The sequence below is a fragment of the Magallana gigas genome, chromosome 8 (genome assembly GCF_963853765.1).
Source record: "Magallana gigas chromosome 8, xbMagGiga1.1, whole genome shotgun sequence".
Classification (NCBI taxonomy): Eukaryota; Metazoa; Mollusca; class Bivalvia; order Ostreida; family Ostreidae; genus Magallana; species Magallana gigas.
This window is the reverse complement of record NC_088860.1, coordinates 47,702,343-47,722,498: the sequence shown is the minus strand read 5'-3', so window position 1 is coordinate 47,722,498 and position 20,156 is coordinate 47,702,343. Positions and strand designations below refer to the sequence as shown.

Sequence of the window (20,156 nt, the reverse complement as noted above, 5' to 3'; positions counted from 1 at the left end):
TACAAAATTAATACTTCATACAAATAAATGATATGAATGTAAATTAATGTATTGAATGCTTATTTTTGGATATCGTCGGTCCTATAACACACCAAGGCTGTGCAGACAAATTACCTTACAATCCAATCGAATGAGTGTGCCTCCACCCCAATCTATTTGCTCTCGACGCCTTTGCAACAATTGATTACTGTTTTGTAAAGAAACATAGAGTACATCACATGAAGGGAATATGACCTAAAAAAAATAATTTTTTGCATTTTCAATTCACAGTTGCATATAAACATGATGGAAACGGGATACATCTTTTATTTGATCAGATTATGGGAGATCACTCTTGAGTACAACCTAATGTATTAAGGTGGCTCAAAACACCCACAGTTTATTTCAATTTTCAATAGAAGACCACAAAACATATACTTATCAAATATTAAAATGATGATAGGGATACTCTAGGTATTTTTATAGAATTTATGTTTATTCGTGTTTTTGTAAAGACAGCAATCAACAATTTCAGAGAATTTTTTTGTCATATGATGGATAGTTCCTTCGGACACATGAAAAAAATAAAACACTTTTTAACATCCAAAAATGTTATTATTGCAATTTTTTTAGTATTTCCCCAAAACATAATTTTTCATATTTTCTTACTCTGTTGACAAATCATCTGAAAAAGTTGCTTGATGTTATAAGAAAATGTTTTTTATATAATTGTGACATAAAAAAATGAATGAAAATCATTCAAAATAAACACAAAAAATATTTTAAATTTTATTTGGTATGAAAGTTCCTCAGGTAAGGGTTATCGTTCATAAGTCCCAAGGCCCAAACACCTTGGGGACTTTTCATTTCTGAGTTGAAGAAAATTTCCTAAATATAATGTTGGAATGATAAATACATACATATTTTATTATAGGCCTGTATAAGTGAATAAATTCGCTTTAATGCAAAACTAAGTCAAATAAATAAAGGGGGAAATTAACTAGGCTACTAGGATTTATGTATCCCAACCTGAGAGAAATTCAAAGCAACCCTCCTATCCCCTTAAGGTGTCGATATTAGTGTGCATTAAAGTATTAATATTCAATTTATGATTGAAATATTTTCACCGGTTTCGAATTTTTGTTCACAGTATTCAACCAAAAAAAAAAACGTTTTATAAAATTTTGAAAAGTTAAAAAATTTATTGTTCTCAACGGGAATCGAACTCGTGGCCTACAGGTTTGTAGTGAACCCGCAAACCCAATGCGCTACAGTGTAACATATCGATGATGGGAAAGAACTATTTAAAAAATTATACTTGATTTTATTGTTTATTTCGATAAATAATACCACACAGCGTGCAGGTGTCACATACCAAATTACTTGTAAGTAATGAATTTTCCAATTATCAAATTAAATCTATTCATTTAACAAACTTTTCAAAAGAGCGGCCCCCATACAATTCGCATCAGTTTAAATCAGCCAGAACCGGAATTGCATGCTTCCAGATTTACTTTTTTGCGTACTGCGTCATCAAAAAGTGGTGTATAGAGCCACCTTAATATAAGTTAACAGAAAAGATAAGTTTAGTCTTATATTTGAGAGAAAATTCATGAGATGGAGGATTTTTTTTAATTGATTATATCGCAAAATAGTAATTATTTAAAAAAAAAGAGACAAATGTCAAACTAGTTGCTTTGTTCATTAAAGCATGCTATTATATGTTTCATTTGTCTTGAAAATATGAATCTATTTGGTTTTGAAAGATGTAAACGTACTCTCGTCTATATTTTTAGGAGATACTGATAAAAATGGTTTTTACAAAAGCAAAGACCTGAATAGCATTATTCATCCTCTTTTTTATTCAGATGGCATGTTGCAATTTGTTTACAACAGGTGTATCCGAAGAATGTCATGTTGATGAGTTTAAAAAAAAATCCTATTGGATTTTTATGGGTTTTTTTTACTCAACTTAGCTCCTGACCTGACCCATGTTGCATAAATGTATAATTTTTAAAAGAAACTGAACGAATTGTTTATTATTCTGAGGCGTAGTTTATCCATTGCGCCGTTCATGCTCATGAACCTAATATATCCCTTCAGCGGCATGCCAAATAGATACGAACAAAATGCTTGTCCTCGAACTTAAGACGATCCTTGGATATATAATGACTGAAGAATCTGGTGCCCCGTCATGTAATCCAGCACTTATTGTGACCACACAGGCAGGTGATGGGTAAAGAGTCCGAAGTCCTGAAAGACGAGACCAAAAAAGAAATCATTAATGAATCTCTCCAGAAAAATCTTAATCGACATGGAGAAAACAAACAACCGGAAATGGAAGGACCGGAAGTTATTTCGACTGTTTTTTGTATCAGCAATGAAGAGACCGGATTTGCGAAGTCAGGAGTCGCGAAAGATTCCGAGGAGGACCATGAAAGTCTGAAAGTGATTAACCAAGATCCGGATCCGGTCTTGATCAAGGAGACTGTAACAAGGGGTAAATATGGTGGAGGGCCACAAAACAGAACCAAAGATGGCGGCTTTTGTTGGATGGTGGTTATTGCTAGCTTCCTGTCCTACTTCCTTTTCGCTGGAACCAGAAGCTGTATGGGTATCATTCAAGCGGAGCTGGAGAAAACACTGGAAGACGGATCGGCAGGGCTAGAGTGGACAGGGGCATTGGTTAACGCAGTCCCTCTGCTTCTAGGCATGTAAACTATTTGGGTTTTCCAATTTTATTCAGGTTTCGTAGCTTACATTGTAAATACTCCTTTCAAGAGTATTTTATATTGCTTTGGAAACGTCATCAATATTCTTACACTCACAGCAAACGCAGCCTCAATCATCAATTATACTCGTCTTTGCCGAAAGACCTCGTTCTTAAAATGGGTTAAATGGCAAATAATTTTTTAAAAGTTTATTTCATATTTTAGCGCCACTAATCTCCGCTATGACGAAATTCACGACGTGCGGCGTCCTGTCGTCTGCTGGCGGGGTCATGACCTTTGCTGGATTTATGGCGGTGGCTTTCACCAGATCACTTCCTGTCTATCTCGTCTGCTTAGGACTCTGTCCAGGTAACGATAATCTACACATTATGTACAATAATTTACGTGGCTGTTCGAAATAGAACTGACAGTTACAATAATCGACAAAGTAGTTTGTTCAATATTGTGGTAGCAATGTACTTCTACAAACTACACTGATACTTATAGCACGTGTTGCTGTAAGTAGGTATGTAAATAAATAAATAAATAGTGTATTTAATCTTTTTTAAGGGGAGAAGGGGTCTAATGGGCGTTCAAATTTACAGCAAACAAAATGTACACAAATGGAGAGAATTTCAAAATATACTTCAAATAATAACGAATAAAAATGAAAAAGGGGGAAAATGTTACGATAAAAGTTTAAAATCGAAGATTTCTAAACTTAATATCTATAACAATCTGATTTGTTATAGATAAGTTTAGAAATCTTCGATTTTAAACTTTTATTTTAACCAAAATGCCCATTTAAAGAAAATACTCAATTCGTGTACATGTAGTTACAATTCATCAGTACACCTTATATGTATTTATTAAGGAGCATGTCTTACACTGTCAACAATACCTAACATGTGTTTAAAATTTAACTGAACTTGGAGGAAACTTTTTTAAAAGAAAGACAATAAAAGCATAACTAAATGTATGTAATGATTGCGTGGTAAACTGTGTATAAGAAATATGTATCAATTTACAACAGTTACACGTGTTGTAATGTCGATTTTCTATTTTACTTATCAACATCAATCCTTTTTCATCTCTTATTTTGTGCATACGTTCCCATGACAACTGGTCATTTTTACATTGGTTTGTGTAACATTGTCGGACATCTAAAACACTATTCAAAAGTCAAACCAATATAATTGTTAAATCCATATTGTGACGTAGTGCAATTATCAAACTACTTTAAGTGGCTGGCTTGCTCTGCCTTGTTTTTACAGGACTGGGTTTAGGAATGATGGTGATTTCCTCCACATTTGCGGTCACTAGCTGTTTTGAAAAGCGGCGCGGCCTCGCTATGGCTCTCAGCATGGCCGGAGGTGGCCTAGGTTTCATCGTGTTTCCGGTCCTTTTCGCTGCCCTTCTGGAAGTTTATGGAACTCGGGGAACCTTGCTTCTCTGTTCCTCCCTCTACCTCAATGGTATCGTGTGCGGGGCTGTGTACCGGCAAATTCAAAAGCCACCAGTCAGAAATGGTATTGTTATCATATGCATGTATCATACAAATCGCTCCAACTACAATGAATGTCTTCGTTCATGAAGTATCATACGAAGTGTCTATAAAATCTTTTTCAGAAGACCAAACGATAATGATGGAAATAAAGAAAGCGGTTTGGGACAAGGCATTTTTTCGGTCTCCCCATTCAATATCTTTAACTCTAACACACCTGATGTTTGGCCTCTCCGACACAGTCCCTTTCCTGTTTCTCCATTTGAAGGCCATACGCATGGGCTTCTCATTAGAACTGTCCGCCATGTTGATTTCGGCCATTGGTTTTACAAGTCTAGTCGGAAGAGTCGGGATCGGGATTCTGACCGGGAATTCTCGGCGCAGACGATTCGTGTCTTTCATCACGGCATCTATAGTTTGTTCAGCATCAATGGCGTTCTATGCCTTTGCTAATTCCTACCTTGTTTTTATCATTGGTAGTTGTTTGTTTGGCATCTCAACAGGTATGAAAAATAAATATATCAAATACGTGACGCAACATAATGAATTATCTCGCTTGGTAAAACGTTCTGATATTCCATTTCTTCAAAACAAATGATCGTTGTATCTGATGCCTCGCTATGAATCTAATCATTAGGTTTGTTTCAGGGCGTTATAGACATCACTGGTCCCCGAGATGTACTTGTTGCTTGTAATGTATGTTGTTGTATAGAATGCAGTGGGAAAAAATCTTTCTGAGCATATATTTATCTATTTTTTTAATTCTTAAAAAATCTACACTTCATATTCGTAATATATATTTTTATGTAACTATACATATCATATAAACCAAATTTTAGAAAATAAGTTAAGGGTATTTTATCATTACTTTTTTATGAACGATATGCTGCATTTTGGAAATAACATTTACTTTACATTAATCATGAAAAATTAAAATTTTACTTTATTTCTATAAAATATAATCATTAACAAAATAGTTAAAAGTGGCAATAAGTGTTCATCTTATTTTGTAGGCTGCCTGTACAGTCTGCTTCCGGTCATGCTCATTGACTTGTTCCGGATCGAGATGTTCGTTCCCAGTTTTGGGGTCAGTAACTTCAGTTTCGGGATTGGCTCTTTGGCGGCTGGCCCTTTAACAAGTATGCATGTACTATAAATCTTGAAATTCTAAAAAATTATATTAACTATCTTTGGTTTTTAATGAGGCTTCATAATCGTGGTCATATTAAAGCCTTCAAACAGAAAAGAAAATAATCGGTATTTCTAATCAATATCTGTTGTGAATGGAAAGTCTTTTATAACTTAATTCCCAGAACGCAGGTTATTACCTTTATTTGTACGAATACGTTGATTTTGATTAATAGAGTAGTCGAAGTAAATTAAAATTATGTAAGTTTAAGGGAGACAGTGTACACGTGGGTTGTTGATATCTCTCTCTCTCTCTCTCTCTCTCTCTCTCTCTCTCTCTCTCTCTCTCTCTCTCTCTCTCTCTCTCTCTCGTGCCTGTCTCACTGTTTCGTCATTTCCATTGTTTAGGCGTCGTGTCAGATCTGGTCCAAAACGCCGACTTTCCCTTCTACACGGCAGGAGTGGCAATGTTCCTTGGGGCCGGGGTCCTATTATTCACCAAAGTCCGACATTCGCTTAGTATACAAAAACCGGTGATGAAGAAGCCCTCCAGTGATGACGTTTACGCCTTGAGTAACACGTCATCGATTGGGGCACCTGCTGCATAACGCTAGAGAGAAAATCGGCTTATGTAATCAAATGTGAATATTAAACGTAACATTTTGATTTGAAATTGTGAAACATGTAAGATGAAAATGGTTCTAAAATTTCATGAATTCGAACTGATTTGTATAATCGTGAGTTTTATTTATGTATGTCAATAAAACAACTTACCTTATAATAAACAGAGATTTGTTTTATTACAAAACATAACAAGGGTCTTTCTTTCTCGATCTTATTGATAAAAAAGAGGAAAATATTATTAATACTGTGTGTCGTATTCGCCAGACAAATGGCATTTTTCTATCATTCCAGCCCTTGAAACCTATTATCTGATACCCACGTTTGTCTGAGAGTATTTATTTCTAATCATAACTCCATCACTAATGTGTCTGTGTGAATTCCTCTCGTTCCGTTCGTTTCCAGTCAAATGACGATCCAGACGCTTACATTCAGCAGGTTCTTTTATTAGTCATCAGAATTACCAACCAACAAAGCTTACAAACAAAAATATACCGTCGAATGGATCTGTTGTGTGTAAACAAGTGATGTAATGATAAAAAATAAACTCGTCCTTGTATTAAATAGAAAGGTTGTGTGTTCAATTCCTTGTCGCAGCTGACACCTACTTTGAATTAAGTATCGACTGTTCCTTCATTATAACAAGCTCATCAACTATAAACTATCGTTATCTTAATAAAGGTCGCATAAGTTTCCGATTTAATCTGACCAGGAGTTAACGCTCTCGGTAATTTCAAACTAAGGTTCTTTATTTGCCACAATATTTCCAACAATAAAAAATATTTCATCACTGCTCAGAGTTTCAAGCACATTTCATCCTTTAAGGTATTTGATGACCTCTCCGTATTAGTTAAATATTCTCGAAAGGAAATAAAATAACCATGTGATTGATAAATAAGGTTTTGTATGTGTGTTACGAGTTGATTAATGAGATTGTACCAGAAAGGTTGTAAAAAAAAGGCGAGATTTAGCTCTCAGTTGCCAAGAAACATTTTTTTTTTCATATAATGAAAGGAATATTGTTGCACGCCTTCAAAACAGAGGATTCTGGTTAATGCCAGGACCTTGATCTACAAACCAATCAAAATTGTTGTCATGCATGTTTACTTTCTGACTCGGAATCCGGCTTTTATCGTGTTTTGTGATACGCAGACAAATTGCTGCTCTCTCGGAGAGTTTGAATCTTTTGATATGACGCTGTTTCTTTAATAGATCTGTAATTTAGCTTTTCAGAGGGATAACCCCACACGCATATTTTTCTTATACAAAAATCTCGGGAGTAGGAATATAGATCGTCAGTCACCCTAGGCCGCCTCTACGGGTAAGATTGGTCTATCTTTAACTATTTGATAGTATTTTGTGATCTATTTTTTTCTAATTCAGTTGTTTCGTTTATCCTGTAATATTGCCATTCTTCTTAATACTAGTTCAAGGTTTTTTTGTACAAAGTGGGATACATGCCGGATTTATTTAGAAAGACAAACATATAAACAGGTTTTTTATTAGTTATATTATTTTGTTGGTTTGTGAGCACAGGCGTATGGGATTGATAAGGTAAAATAAAATTTTAAGGTCCAGTTAAGAGTTTTAGGGCAAATTGTTCTCGTTTTTTTTTATTTATTATAATTTTTTTTTAAAGAGCGGCTAATATGTGATTTTTTTTTTTTTTAAAATGGGTTTTTTAATTGTATTTGAGGGTGCAAAAAGATTGCAATTAAAATTACATGTCTTCTCTATTCCGAAAGAGAGTGGTTAGGCGGTTTGTAAGTTTTTGTTTCTTGATTTAAAGTAAATGTATATTGTGCGTATTTTTCTGCTCATGAAGGGAGAGGGGGGTGTTAGATTAATACCTTGTCTATGAATTTAATAAAATTTCTGTAATTCATTCCCATTTCCTGTTGAATCTTCATTTTAAGCAAGTATAATCTCTGATTCCTTTGAATGAAATCTACCACATCCTGGGAGGCGATCATTTTATCCCGATATCAGCAATCCGTGCAATTACTAACAAAACCTGTTACATAATTGATTCTACATCTGAGTAAATGAAGAATGGGAATCTAATGGCTGTCTGATACACATTGGTCCGCCCTGACTCTGGGTATCAACAGAAAAGCAGCCTCGAACAATCTTCATCTGATTCGGCGGAGGCAAAACTCGAATATTAGACGGATTGATATCCGTAAATATCCGGAGTGTTACGTAACAGGGTTAGAGAAACGTTTGATTTTCAAAGCATTTCAAGTAGACTTATGTGTTAGACAAAATATTTATCTGTTTTGCTTTTTTTTTAAATCTAATCACGACGAAATCAAAAAGGACTCAAAAGCTGTAACTTAAAAATGTCATCTTTGAATCTGTTATCGAATCCGACATCAGAATAGAGAATGGGAGGAGGAAAGGAAGGGAGTGATTTAGAGTCTTCAGCTGTGAACTAACAGTGTATTTATTTTGATGATGAAGAAGAAAAGAAAATAGAGAAACACTCATGTCAGTGTATATTTGTTTATAAGAGTATATCAAACAAGTCGAGAAATTCATAGAGAGCAACAAGACATTTACTAACTGTCAGCGTGGGATTTTTTTTTTTGCTCAATCATCATGACCGAGATCTAAGCGCTTAAATCATATGAAGCACATGAACATCTTGTCTCAGAAGCTAAAAGGCAGTTAAAGCTGGCCTATCATTACTGGTTTTTCACCAAACATGCTTACAAATTCCTTGTTAGGAAAATGGTGTTTGAAACTATGCACTTGTTCATGAATTGCTTGACGTGCATGTGGCAATGTCATCTAATTCTTGGTAAAAGGTAGTTATAGATAAACAGGTGTGTCCTCTTCATTGGTTCAGTGTTGCAGTATTGAGAATCTACCAGTAATTAACCTAGAAATATGTATGGCTGTACTCAAAGTAAGAATTTGACTTATTTGAAAGTTATGTATGCTTGATTTTAAACAACAGATGCAATAAAGGCAACATTTTTTTCTAATATGTTTATACTTCAGTTATATCAGTTTTCAAGCACTAGCTTAAAAAATAAGCCACTTTACCAAAGTCAAACAAATTTCAAAGAGCAGTTATTCGGCCCAGTATTCTCAAATGAGCACACTAATGCAAGTTCATGGAAAAATTTTAAAGAGACTCAAAAATTGAAAAAGAAAACATCAATTTATATGCTTGCATCATTTATTGTTAGTATACACCATTCTGTTTAACGTTTTGTGAATATGCTTACTATACATCGTATTGTCTTCAGACAAACTTGAGGTGGGTAACAAATGTTGAACAAATTGAAAAAGCATTCGTTTATGTCTTAGCATTAAATTTTTATGAAATTATTCTCTCTAAAGAAAACGGCCATTTATTTTAAGTTGAAGTTTTGTCTTTATATACCCGATGGGTACAAAAAGGTGCCTTTTAGATACCTATCTTTGAAGACACCTCACCCCCGTTCCTCTCAAACTGCACGCGCACGATGTTACTGTCAGAGTCTTCGCACGTCCAGGGCCTGTTTGTGTCCGACACGTATAGTTTCTACAAGTGTTCATGTTCTATTCCGTAGCATTGTTTGTGTTAGTTTTGGCTTCATCCTAGGGAGGCTATATATTCAGAGACAGAAATTATTTGTTACAGACTAGCTGACGAACAAACTGGTATCAGTCCGGAGATAAGGACCGAATAGCGCACAGTAAGTTAGAAACTTTAACAATATTTAATATATTTATGATTTTTCTATTTTTGTGTGAGCAGTTTTAGGAATTATTTTTTATGGGACAAGTTGGTGTGCCTAGTGGCTAGGGAGTATCTATTTATGTTAAAAGATATGTATTAGAAAATAAAGTGAAAAAACATAAATTATAACTCGCTTAATTTCTAATTGCATATAAAATTTTTGCTTTTACATATCAAATAAATTGTGTCATCTTTTCGTGAGATAACTGAAAATTTTCAAACCTCGTAAATTGCAATTTGTGCATAGTTTACTTTTGACTGTATATAACAAAGTCGCTTGTGAATCATTGGTTTTGTAGTCATTTATTATTATATTAATAAGTGTATTACTTTTTAATAAAATTTTATTTGAATTGAAGATTTTTTTTCTTTTTTCCCCCTACAAAACACTAAAATACCTCTTGATTATAGGAATAATAAATATCTAAAGATTTTGCAAACATGAAAATTCTTAAATCAGTTTACGTCCACCAAATATAGTGTTTATAGAAATAATTATATCATTATCTCCAGATCTCTGTATAAATAATATTAAGAACGTCTAAGCTAGAAAACGAATCTGGAGCCAACACTAGAACAAAGGCGATAAAGGTACATCCGACAGTTGCTTGACTTCAGAGGTGAAAATTGGTCGTTCTTTGAGCGAGGCCCGAGGTCGATGTCTCGTTTTGCGTTAATACGATATAAACATGTCCTTGTGTGCCTATGAAGTGCTTATATATTGAGGAATATTTGAAAATTCAAAACTTTAATAAATGAACAGCATAAATCAATCAATTCTTAATCATTTTTTTTTGGGGGGGGGGGGGGTGGAAGGGATTGCAAGAGTTAATACATAGTTTGGTTCACCATAAATTAAACTGTTTTAGTAGATAGCAATGTTCTCTGTTTGATTGACATCTGTCACTGATGGGTTTGTTGCACCCCCCCCCCCCACACACACACACACATTAGTCTCCACCGTCTGTCTGTATACCGGTGACCTTCATTTTCCACATTTCCAATCTGACAACAATTATCCCTGACATGATTGCCCCCTGCTGAATGGAGCGTATCCATTGCAATCAACTAGTCTATCTGATCCTCGTAATGCTGTAACTCCGCACGCGCTCCTTCGTGTAGTTACATTATTTACACGTGAGGTTACATCGTTGGGAGTACCATTCACAACGCTGGAGTAGCAACTAGCATCACCCCCTTGATTAGCTAATTAAGTGCGCTCCATTCCTTAGTCTAATTGTAACAATCAACAAAAGATGTTAACATATGCCAGGATGTTCTAATGGTAGAAAGATCCATATTGTTCGAAGGCCACATCGGTCTCTCTATCATCACAATACTGTTGTAAAATGAACCCCCCCCCATCCGTTATTCCCCGGGGTGGAGGTGATAGGGTAGACTTTGTTTCATAATTTGATTAAAGATTGTTTCTCTTGGGGAAGGGTACATGTAGAAAGAGAACGGTGTGGTATTTTTTAGCTGAAAATCAACCTTTCTAATTACATCAATATCTCCCAAATTACGGTTGTCGTTTATGACCATAAGATTTCGCCAGACTGGGGATCATCGGCCTATAGTTTGGTGACCTACCTGTACCCAACGCATGGTTTTAGAATATCAAGTATATCATAATAATAAATATGCTCCATGACCGTGTAAAATTTTTCAGAGTACATTTAGTGACAGTCGAAAATGAAAATTTACAAAACATAACAGAACTTAAAATCTTATTCAATTCGTCTTTATTAGTAGATAGGAAAATAGTTATGAATAAATTTTGAAGTCGACCTAAAGTTTACGAACTGATTTATCTTATTTCTTTTTTTTTCACCGCTATTCGTTCGCAAGAATTCTATCTTTATGTCGCAATGCTTGTATCACACAAACATTTCTATTTAACCATGAGAGTATGTTTTTTGTAATTATGTTTGGGAGGAAAGAGGAGAGGGGGTTGTCAATATTATGAAATACAGCAGACTACTCGGACCACTCATATAAATAAACAATACAGGAATCTATGTGTAACAGTTCGTTTGAGGGGATGGGGGAGGGGGTTAATTTGAGTAAACAGCTGTGTACAGCTCTGATTGCATCATCACTGCTGGGTGTTCTAAGGGGGCAGCTTGATACATATCATAAGTTGTTGTGAGACATATTAACATAGCATGCAGACACTTTCATGACTTTGACATTTCCAATCTGTACGGTGTACATAGCTGATCATTGAGTCACGCGCATCATTGATCCGTATGGCGGGAAAAGCTATCTCAGCTCATAAGACACGCACGTGTGTTCGAATCGTTTTTTATTTCTTTTTATTGAGATAGATGTAAATCAAGACAATTTTTGGGGGAAAACTTTTTGAGCCAGTTTACCTTGAAATTGCAAAAATATGTTAAGATTAGTGAATTTTGTGATAATTTTTATTTTTTCTAATTTAGAATAATTTAGTATGAATCTTTTCCTATTCCATTTCTTTGTGAGTCACAGAATAATGATATGATTAAAAAAAATATTTTGTGGGGGAAAAACAGAGATAGTTTTAGCAATAATTCCACTCTTCTCATTAAACGCAAGATAATGTCAACCATTTTTATGGTAAAATATTTTTGAATGTAAAAAATCAAATTGAATATACGATTAAAAAGAAATAAAAAAAAGAATTGGTTAAATTCAAATGTCGTTTTAGTTATTCAATTATAAATAGCAATTTCACTTTTATTGCTTTTTACTCATTAGGTAGTACGAATAATCCTTCAGATTAATTATGTTGTACAGTTTCTTAGATTCAAACAATAATAGCACAATTCTTTGTTAAAGTTAATTTGAATACATTACCTTCTGATAAAAATATAACACATTACCTTCATATACTAAAGATAGCAGATATAGGGTTTTTCATGAAATATCTGTTTTGCTTTGAAAAACACATGGTTTTTAAATGCATTCTTTGAAAAATTGACCGTTTTTCTTTTCAGTCTTTGTATTAAAGAGGCTGGATATCAACCAATAAACCATCAGATCTTCCCAAAACTTACGATTTGAGTTGTTAAGCCACAAAGTATTATTAAATAGAGAAAAACACATATTTTACCTTTTAAATGTGGGTATTTTTAGTTATTTCTATATAGAGCTCTTCTTCTAAAGAAGATCGATACAGTCTAAAAATGGCCACGTCCATTGAGCCCTCTTCAAGAGTCTTGTACTAATCTCATTCAATGTTGTTCTTTTTTATTTTTGTTGCCTAGTAATGGATTCTCTGATTGACAACCTTGACAAAGACAAGTGGGCGGAGGTCTCGGTCGCCGACAGAGGGGACGGTAGGTCAAAGGTCAATTACCGGAAGTTGATTTGTTGTAGAAGACCGACAGGCAATGTGATATCCGATTTACTGTTCTTCCTGTACATTATAATTCTTTAGAAATCAAATGTTCAGAATAGAATATTATTCGAGTGATAAGATACAGAAACTGACATTGGCAAGTATTGACTTAGGGTTACATGAAAAGGTTAAAATCACAGAATTTCAAATTTTATCATTATAATAGTTAAGCTTAAAACATGATCCGTCATTTGCAACTTTTAATGCACCGTAAGTAAATTTCTATATCACCACATTCGAGCCGAACGAAATTATTACCTCATAATATTTAAAGAATTATGATTCCCTATTACTTATATTTGTATCATTTTGGCAATCGTGCGATTAAATATTAGAACATTGACATATTAATGTGGTTTTCGTTTCTTTTAATTATGCAAACACTGCTCGCGCCCCAAAGATGCGACATTTGAATTTATTGGACTGTTTAATAAAAAAAAATCGATTCTTAGAGTTATCACAGACAAAGACACTAAAAGATGTAAATATATCATTTAATTTATGAACGTCTGTTATAATTTTATTTAAAAGCTCGTTGAGATTAAATTAAATGAATTTGCTTATGTATGCAATGGACACAGCTTTTATTTATAATTGGTTGGGGATATTAATTTTAGGATAAGATGTTAACACAAAATCTACGAAAATTGAGCAACCTCGAATAATTTTCATTTCAAAATACTATATTCACTAATACTGTTTTGAAACATCAAAATAACTTTTCACTAGGTTATGCCGAGTACTCAATCAACCGGAACCCCAAGCAGCTGGACCCCAGTACCCTGGGCTTCATGATTACGGACGACGACGGCGAGGCCAAAAATGTGACCCTCACCGCCACCCTGGCCAACAAAAACCCCCTGAAGGGCGTGGGAAGGGCCGAGCTCAAGCTTGACCCTGACAACAAGAACATTCTGGGCATCGACCTTAACGGCGACTGCGTCGTTCTCAAGAGTTGATCACGTGTCGTGACTTTGGCGAGGCTGGCCAATCCAAAACATTTTTACTCTCACCCTTATACCGATGCTTTGTGTTTTTAATGTATTGAGTCTCAATGACATATTTGGATTGTACACATTTTACACGTCTTCCAATAAATTACTTTACATTTTTATCGTGTTTATTAGTTTTCAGTGTTTATTTTTACAAGTGATGATACAATAAATCTCTTGTTAATAACAGTAAAATTTAGTATATGTGTTTATCAATATTTCGAAGTAAGTTCTAACTTAGCTCAAAAGTTACAAGTACATGTAAGTAATCGTAATTGTTTTATGTCAAGCCACCTGAGACCCTAATTTGGAAATACATTCTATTCTATTTTACACAATAGATATTCTATTCTATCATATCCTATTCTATTCTATTCTGTTCTGTTCACATATATATAGCAGGTACTTTAAAAATAAATTAAACAACCACACTAGACCCTAAGTGGGTACCATACAGTCTATCTTCGTTCAGTATAAAAGTATACACAAGTGCTGCGACAGGTATATAACGTTGTTCAGGGCCTAAATACCACAGGTAAACTACGTCTCGGATGCCACCCAAAGTGTCCAAAGATACGACCCACGGTTGGCTGGTGGTGGCCACGTGCTCTGCGGCCTTCTTTTTGTTTATTGGGAACGCTAGCTGCCTCGGTTTGGTGGAGGTAGAACTAAGTAGCTTGTTCAAAGATTCCGGATCTTCCCTGTCGGCCATCAACGCTCTGTATAATGGACTTGGCTGGGGTCTAGGTAAAATCGGTCCCATATTAATAATAGCTGCTTTACCATATAATGTTTTGGTTAGTAATACACTATTATTATTATTATTATATTATCTAGGTTTATTTATGAGTTGAAATGTAGCAGATAAAAGGGGTTAATTGAATTTGTATTACTAAAGACGTTTGCTAACATATCTGCCAGTATTTTTAATTCACCGATTGTTAGAACAGTAGAAATCAACATAAAAGACCCTTATCCAAAATATCCGTGCCAACGAGAGATATTAATATAAGTTGTAGAACTTGTTTATCAATCGTTGTAAAATAAATAAAGTTCAGTTCATCCAAAATACGTGTATTATGCAGATTAATAGAACCTTCGCTGTGTTTTGTCTTACCAGCTCCAGTTGTAGCGGCGTTAACTAAATTTTTCTCCTGTCGTCTGCTCTCCTGTTGCGGATCTTTCCTCTGTTTCCTCGGTTTCTTTGTAGCCTCGACTTCACAATCACTTCCGGTAATCGTATTCTGTACAGGAGCTCTCCCAGGTAGACGTTTGGGTAAAACGGGGTCCACTATCTTGCTTAGTTCTTCAAAATTTACAAAATTCGATATAATAATGCATGCTAAAACTTAAATATTTTTCTTGACTTATTTTTTCAAAAAACAGGCATAGGTTTCAGTCTAATGGTTGTTTCATCAAACATTCTCCTCAGCGAATACTTTGACAAGAAGCGCCCCCTGGCGCTTATTATTAGCGTCATAGGTGGTGGTATGGGTATTGTTGTGTTTCCGCATATTTTTACAACCCTGAACCAAACATACGGAATCCACGGAACCTTCCTGATCCTATCTGCCCTAAACAGTCACGGGATCATGTTCTCAATCCTTTACGACGTCAGTCTGGCTAACAGCAAACCAAGTGAGTACCCCTTATAACTGTACAACAGTGCTCAGAAAATCACATCTTACACATTTAGATACAATGTACATGCTAAAGTAGTATCGTGGTACACAAAAAATCGATAAAAAACATTATTATACTTTCATTTTAAATACTGAAATCTAATTGGTTTAGACGAAGTTGATAATCCGTTCTATTACCCTCAGCGTTAGCAACAAACTTAGCAACGGGTAACACAATGAATTGTTACATGCGCGTAAACTATGCGCGTACGGTTCGCCAAAGAATTCACGTCATTCATATGTAAAAGTAGTTAAGTTTTCTTTGAAAATTAAGACATTCAGTATAATAAAATAAATAGTGCCTGTTTAGGAGGGTAAGAGTTGTAATTGACACCCCTTAAAAACCATTGTCAACCTCCGCTTTGCGTCGGTTGACAATAGTTTTCTCGGGGTGTCGATTTCAACTTTTACCCTCCTAAACAGGCACTATTTATATACTAGTATACTAGTACTCAATTCACGAAAATTGATTAAGAAAACTAATGTGGCCACTGTAGGTTATACCATATCCAAACTCTGTTTGACATGTTTTGAAGTTCCCTGCTTATCAAATCATCGGTCATCATTGACATCAAGTTAATCGAAATCGTTTCAGATGCAATGGCCATATTGAGGCAAGTTTACCGGACCGTATTTGACCCTGAACTTCTGAGATCGGCGCGGTATACAGGGGTGTGTGCGGCCTATCTGTTGCTCTATGTGGCCTATGGGATCCCTTTCCTGTTCCTTCCGGTCAAAAACGCAAAGACGGGACTCTCTAAGGAAGTGACATCACTTTTGATATCTGTGAGCGGAATCTCTAACCTTGCCTCCCGATTCATCATGGCGGGACTCGCCAGCACTTCCGGTCAAAGACGACGTCTTTTTCTGTCTGTATCTTTTGCTATGAACGCGGTGTCCTTTCTCTTTTTTCCACTTTTTTCTGACATTTTGTTTCTGTCAGTCGGGGCTGTGTTGTTTGGGTTTTCCGCTGGTAAGAAACGTTAATGCTTTATATTTTGAATTGCTTTTTTTTTGCTTCTTTTTAAAATGCGATCATCAAGGAGTGTCGGTATATTTTTGGTTTTAGGAATATTCGTCAGCATCACACCCCCTGTATTAATAGACCTGTTTGGAGTAGACAAGTTGTCCAGCACCCTGGGGACTAACTACCTCGTCATAGGGACCGGGTACCTGCTGGGGGGACCACTCATGCGTGCGTTATTTTTCAATACATGTTATATAATCAATTGTTGATATTTTTTGTTATTTCTTTTCAATCATTCTTAAAACTTGGAAGGGCTTTATACCTTAGTTTTGTATATGTTGAAGGAGATCAGCTGTAAAAGGGTACGTATTTCGGTTTGTTTTTACTATATATACATTGTATAACCCTTAAATTTCACATAACCTTGTATATTTTTTGCGATTGAACACGCGATTTCATCCTTTTACGTCGCGGGAAGAAACTGCGTCTCGCTTTAAAATTAAGATAAAATTTGAAGTTCGCGAGATCGACACGCGTATATTTGAATTAAAAAAACAACAACAACATTAACGTCGCTTTCAATGGTGTCAGCCAAGGTAACAAATACAGGTATCTAAATTCCAAACAGTTTGAGAATTTCCTCAATTCGTGACTGCACATTGCATAATTAAATTATAAGATACGTTGTTTACGGGCGGGGTTGATCTATTATACAGGCCACCTATCCCTGGCGATGTCGGCCATTGACCCCGTGTTCTACACTTCCGCCGGATGTACAGTTATGGGAATGGTATTGATTATGACAGTCTCTTGTAACGGCAGGAATCTGGCGAGAATTCTGAAGATGCCCAAACGACATTTTGCTCCAGTCTCAATCCCCCCGGTGTTACCGGTTAATACTGACGGTGGGATATTTACAATTAGTTACCAGAAGTACTGAAAATAGTGAAAGTATACCGGTCATGTCAGTGTGGGGGTCCCCGAAAGGCGTCGACGAAGATTCGAGTTTCAATCGGAGCAGAATTTAGGTTGACCATCAAACTTTAATTATCAGACTGTGATTTAGAAGTATTTTGTATGTGCATGTATCCTACTTGTTAAAAGTAGTTAAATATCAAGATGAAATATATACATGTATAATGGATAGGCATGAAAGAATTATAACTGTTACTCCTAAGTGTATCGTGTGTATCCACATTGTGTTTATGATTGATATTACAAAAGAAGTGAACACAATAGTGGTTCATATGTTTTTGTATTAATGTGAATTAAAAAGATGATAACAATAATAATAGTTATGATAAATAATAAAATACCGATAAAGATTTCAATGCAAATTCTACAGATTCTGTATGTGTCTTACATTGACTAAATCCAGGCCTCCACAGGACAAAAGACATGGTAATCAAGGATGACCGCCGCACGCTAGCAACGTCATTTCTAGATCTTTGGCGTCATGGTAGAATTTCGTAATTTAGTACTCTATAAAAATTGGCCACGTTGCTCTATTTTACATTTTTTCCATTTTTTTCCCCATAAAGTAACTAATTACTCTTTTTGTAATCGATGGGGTAGTATATTGGATATTATCTAATGAGCGACCAGTTTGTCGAGGTCTCTTTAAGAAGTCATGAACGTAGCTTTATGATATAGCTCATGACGTAATAACCTAGTTTTACGTTTCCTTCAGAGCGTATATCTTCTGTCTATTTAATTTATTTATCAACATGACATATGCTTTTATCAGATATTGGAACAACTTTAACGGAACCCTGTTCACTCGCTCTTAGTTTTAGGTTGATTATATATCAATTCCAGTACATCTTCTGGTTATTTCTATCCATCAAAGCAAAAAATGCCTGGTATCACTCTTCGCATGTCCAGACGACTTTTTATCCCTTGATCTAGAAACAAAAGGCATTGCTAGATATCCGGAATGGATGGTAACGTTCCATAATTTTTTTAAAAAGTTAGAAAGAGCCTATGATATATCTGTTTCAATATATTTTGTTGTTTTGGGCCTTTTTCAAATTGTGAAATTATGTTATTTATACATAAATACAAACCATAAAAAGACGTAAATTCATGACGCGGCGATGTCACGTATATATCAGGCTATAAACATCAATTATATCTTGTTAAGTGTTCAACGAAATTTAATCAAAATTTTACTTCAGATTAGAATTTCAATAAGGAAAATCAAATCTTGATGTATCATCATTTTATACAATCCAGCGCCAGTGTTAAACGCGGTGCATAGTGTGACATTACTTTTGGATCAACCCTTGTATATAAAGGTGAGACTGGGCTCACACGGGAGTTTGCCTAAACTTCATGTCGTTCAAGGACCAGAAGTCATAGTCTGTAGAGTCCTGCCGTAATTAGGTCAAAAAGATTTAAGAAAGGAGTCTTTTCTGGTTTTCGACTGGCATAGAAGAAGTAATCAATGTTAAGAATCTAACAAGGACTATATTTTTGGCGTAATATTGGCGTAGGAAAATATCACATATTTCGCAATTCAGAATTGCTGCAGATTAATGAGTCTGTTTTAGCATTTTAAAAACAATAACATAAATGTTAGATTTTTTTTCACTAAAGTGAACTAATTATATGATACTTGGGTTTCAGAATACCTTTTTAAGGTAGTCCATCCATAACTAAAGCAAACTTAATGCTTTTGATTGATCTACACTACATCAACTACGTATTTTAAAGCTATTATGAGGCTGACACGAACCAAACTTAGGTGTATGTATGTAGTCAATTAAATGAACTTTTTGCACTTAAATTTTTTTATATGCCCATTTCTGAAAATATGTATGGTAAACTATGAAATGTTTTAGCATATTCGAAAAAAGGGAAAGCTTTGCAACTTTTTACCAAAAGAAATCTGGGAAAATTACTTGTACTAAAGAAATATATTTTAAAATGCATTATTCCCATAGATTTCAATGTTAACTTTAACATATGATAAAGTATTAATATTGATTAAAGATAAATCTTTGTGATTTAATAAACTCCTTAAAATCACACTAAGAATTTAGTGATCAAACTCGCAATTTAGTAGATATGAAATATGATAGTTATGGATGGACTACCTTAAAATATGATTTGCCTATGAAATTACGTTTTTATAAGCTTTTTAAAGTGCTCATTATATACATTGATTTTTGTGGAAAAAAATCACCAAAATCAGTTTTTCACTCTTATTAAATGGCCAATATATTAGCTTTTCTGTCAATTAATTTACATCTTTATATAAAGTCTTCATAATACATAAAAATCAGAAATACTTTATTATTGAAGGCATTAACAAATAATAAAAATTTCTTCAAATTTTAAGAAAAAAGAAAAAAGTAATATCAATTTTAGTATAAATATTTATTCCAATTTAGTAGTATAAGCTGATGGCCATCTTGATATTCTATCATTTCATTGAAGAATAGAGTCTTCAAAT

The 20,156-nt window shown here is 34.7% G+C and overlaps 3 protein-coding genes across 12 annotated transcripts; all 3 read left to right on the top strand.

Moving 5' to 3' along the window:
- The first annotated feature begins 2,078 nt into the window (after positions 1-2,078).
- On the top strand, positions 2,079-6,107 carry LOC105339373 (monocarboxylate transporter 13-like). 7 transcript variants are annotated; one of them, XM_066068249.1, is made up of 7 exons: positions 2,079-2,689; positions 2,916-3,059; positions 3,965-4,219; positions 4,320-4,697; positions 4,853-4,890; positions 5,208-5,281; positions 5,731-5,942. In XM_066068249.1, exons 1-7 carry the CDS (start codon positions 2,212-2,214, stop codon positions 5,840-5,842), a joined length of 1,479 nt encoding a protein of 492 aa, XP_065924321.1. In that variant the 5' UTR covers positions 2,079-2,211; the 3' UTR covers positions 5,843-5,942. The 7 variants fall into 7 exon arrangements, 4 of the variants coding, with proteins under 4 accessions (XP_065924321.1, XP_011443199.3, XP_065924322.1 ...); XR_004602312.2 differs by having other exon boundaries at positions 2,081-2,689; positions 4,843-4,890; positions 5,731-5,835; XR_004602311.2 differs by having other exon boundaries at positions 2,081-2,689; positions 4,843-4,890; positions 5,208-5,333; positions 5,731-5,835.
- Positions 6,108-7,074: 967 nt separating this feature from the next.
- On the top strand, positions 7,075-14,170 carry LOC117690206 (uncharacterized). 2 transcript variants are annotated; one of them, XM_034473700.2, is made up of 4 exons: positions 7,077-7,264; positions 9,578-9,632; positions 12,925-12,996; positions 13,788-14,170. In XM_034473700.2, the coding sequence occupies exons 3-4, from the start codon at positions 12,927-12,929 to the stop codon at positions 14,015-14,017; spliced, it is 300 nt and encodes a 99-aa protein (XP_034329591.1). In that variant the 5' UTR covers positions 7,077-7,264; positions 9,578-9,632; positions 12,925-12,926; the 3' UTR covers positions 14,018-14,170. The 2 variants fall into 2 exon arrangements, with proteins under 2 accessions (XP_034329593.1, XP_034329591.1); XM_034473702.2 differs by lacking the exon at positions 9,578-9,632 and having other exon boundaries at positions 7,075-7,264.
- Positions 14,171-14,517: 347 nt separating this feature from the next.
- Positions 14,518-18,030, top strand: LOC117680447 (monocarboxylate transporter 6). 3 transcript variants are annotated; one of them, XM_034473698.2, is made up of 6 exons: positions 14,521-14,797; positions 15,171-15,314; positions 15,437-15,688; positions 16,328-16,705; positions 16,802-16,927; positions 17,416-18,030. In XM_034473698.2, the coding sequence occupies exons 1-6, from the start codon at positions 14,602-14,604 to the stop codon at positions 17,637-17,639; spliced, it is 1,320 nt and encodes a 439-aa protein (XP_034329589.2). In that variant the 5' UTR covers positions 14,521-14,601; the 3' UTR covers positions 17,640-18,030. The 3 variants fall into 3 exon arrangements, with proteins under 3 accessions (XP_065924320.1, XP_034329589.2, XP_034329590.2); XM_066068248.1 differs by lacking the exon at positions 16,328-16,705 and having other exon boundaries at positions 14,518-14,797; XM_034473699.2 differs by lacking the exon at positions 15,171-15,314.
- The last annotated feature ends 2,126 nt before the right edge of the window (positions 18,031-20,156 follow it).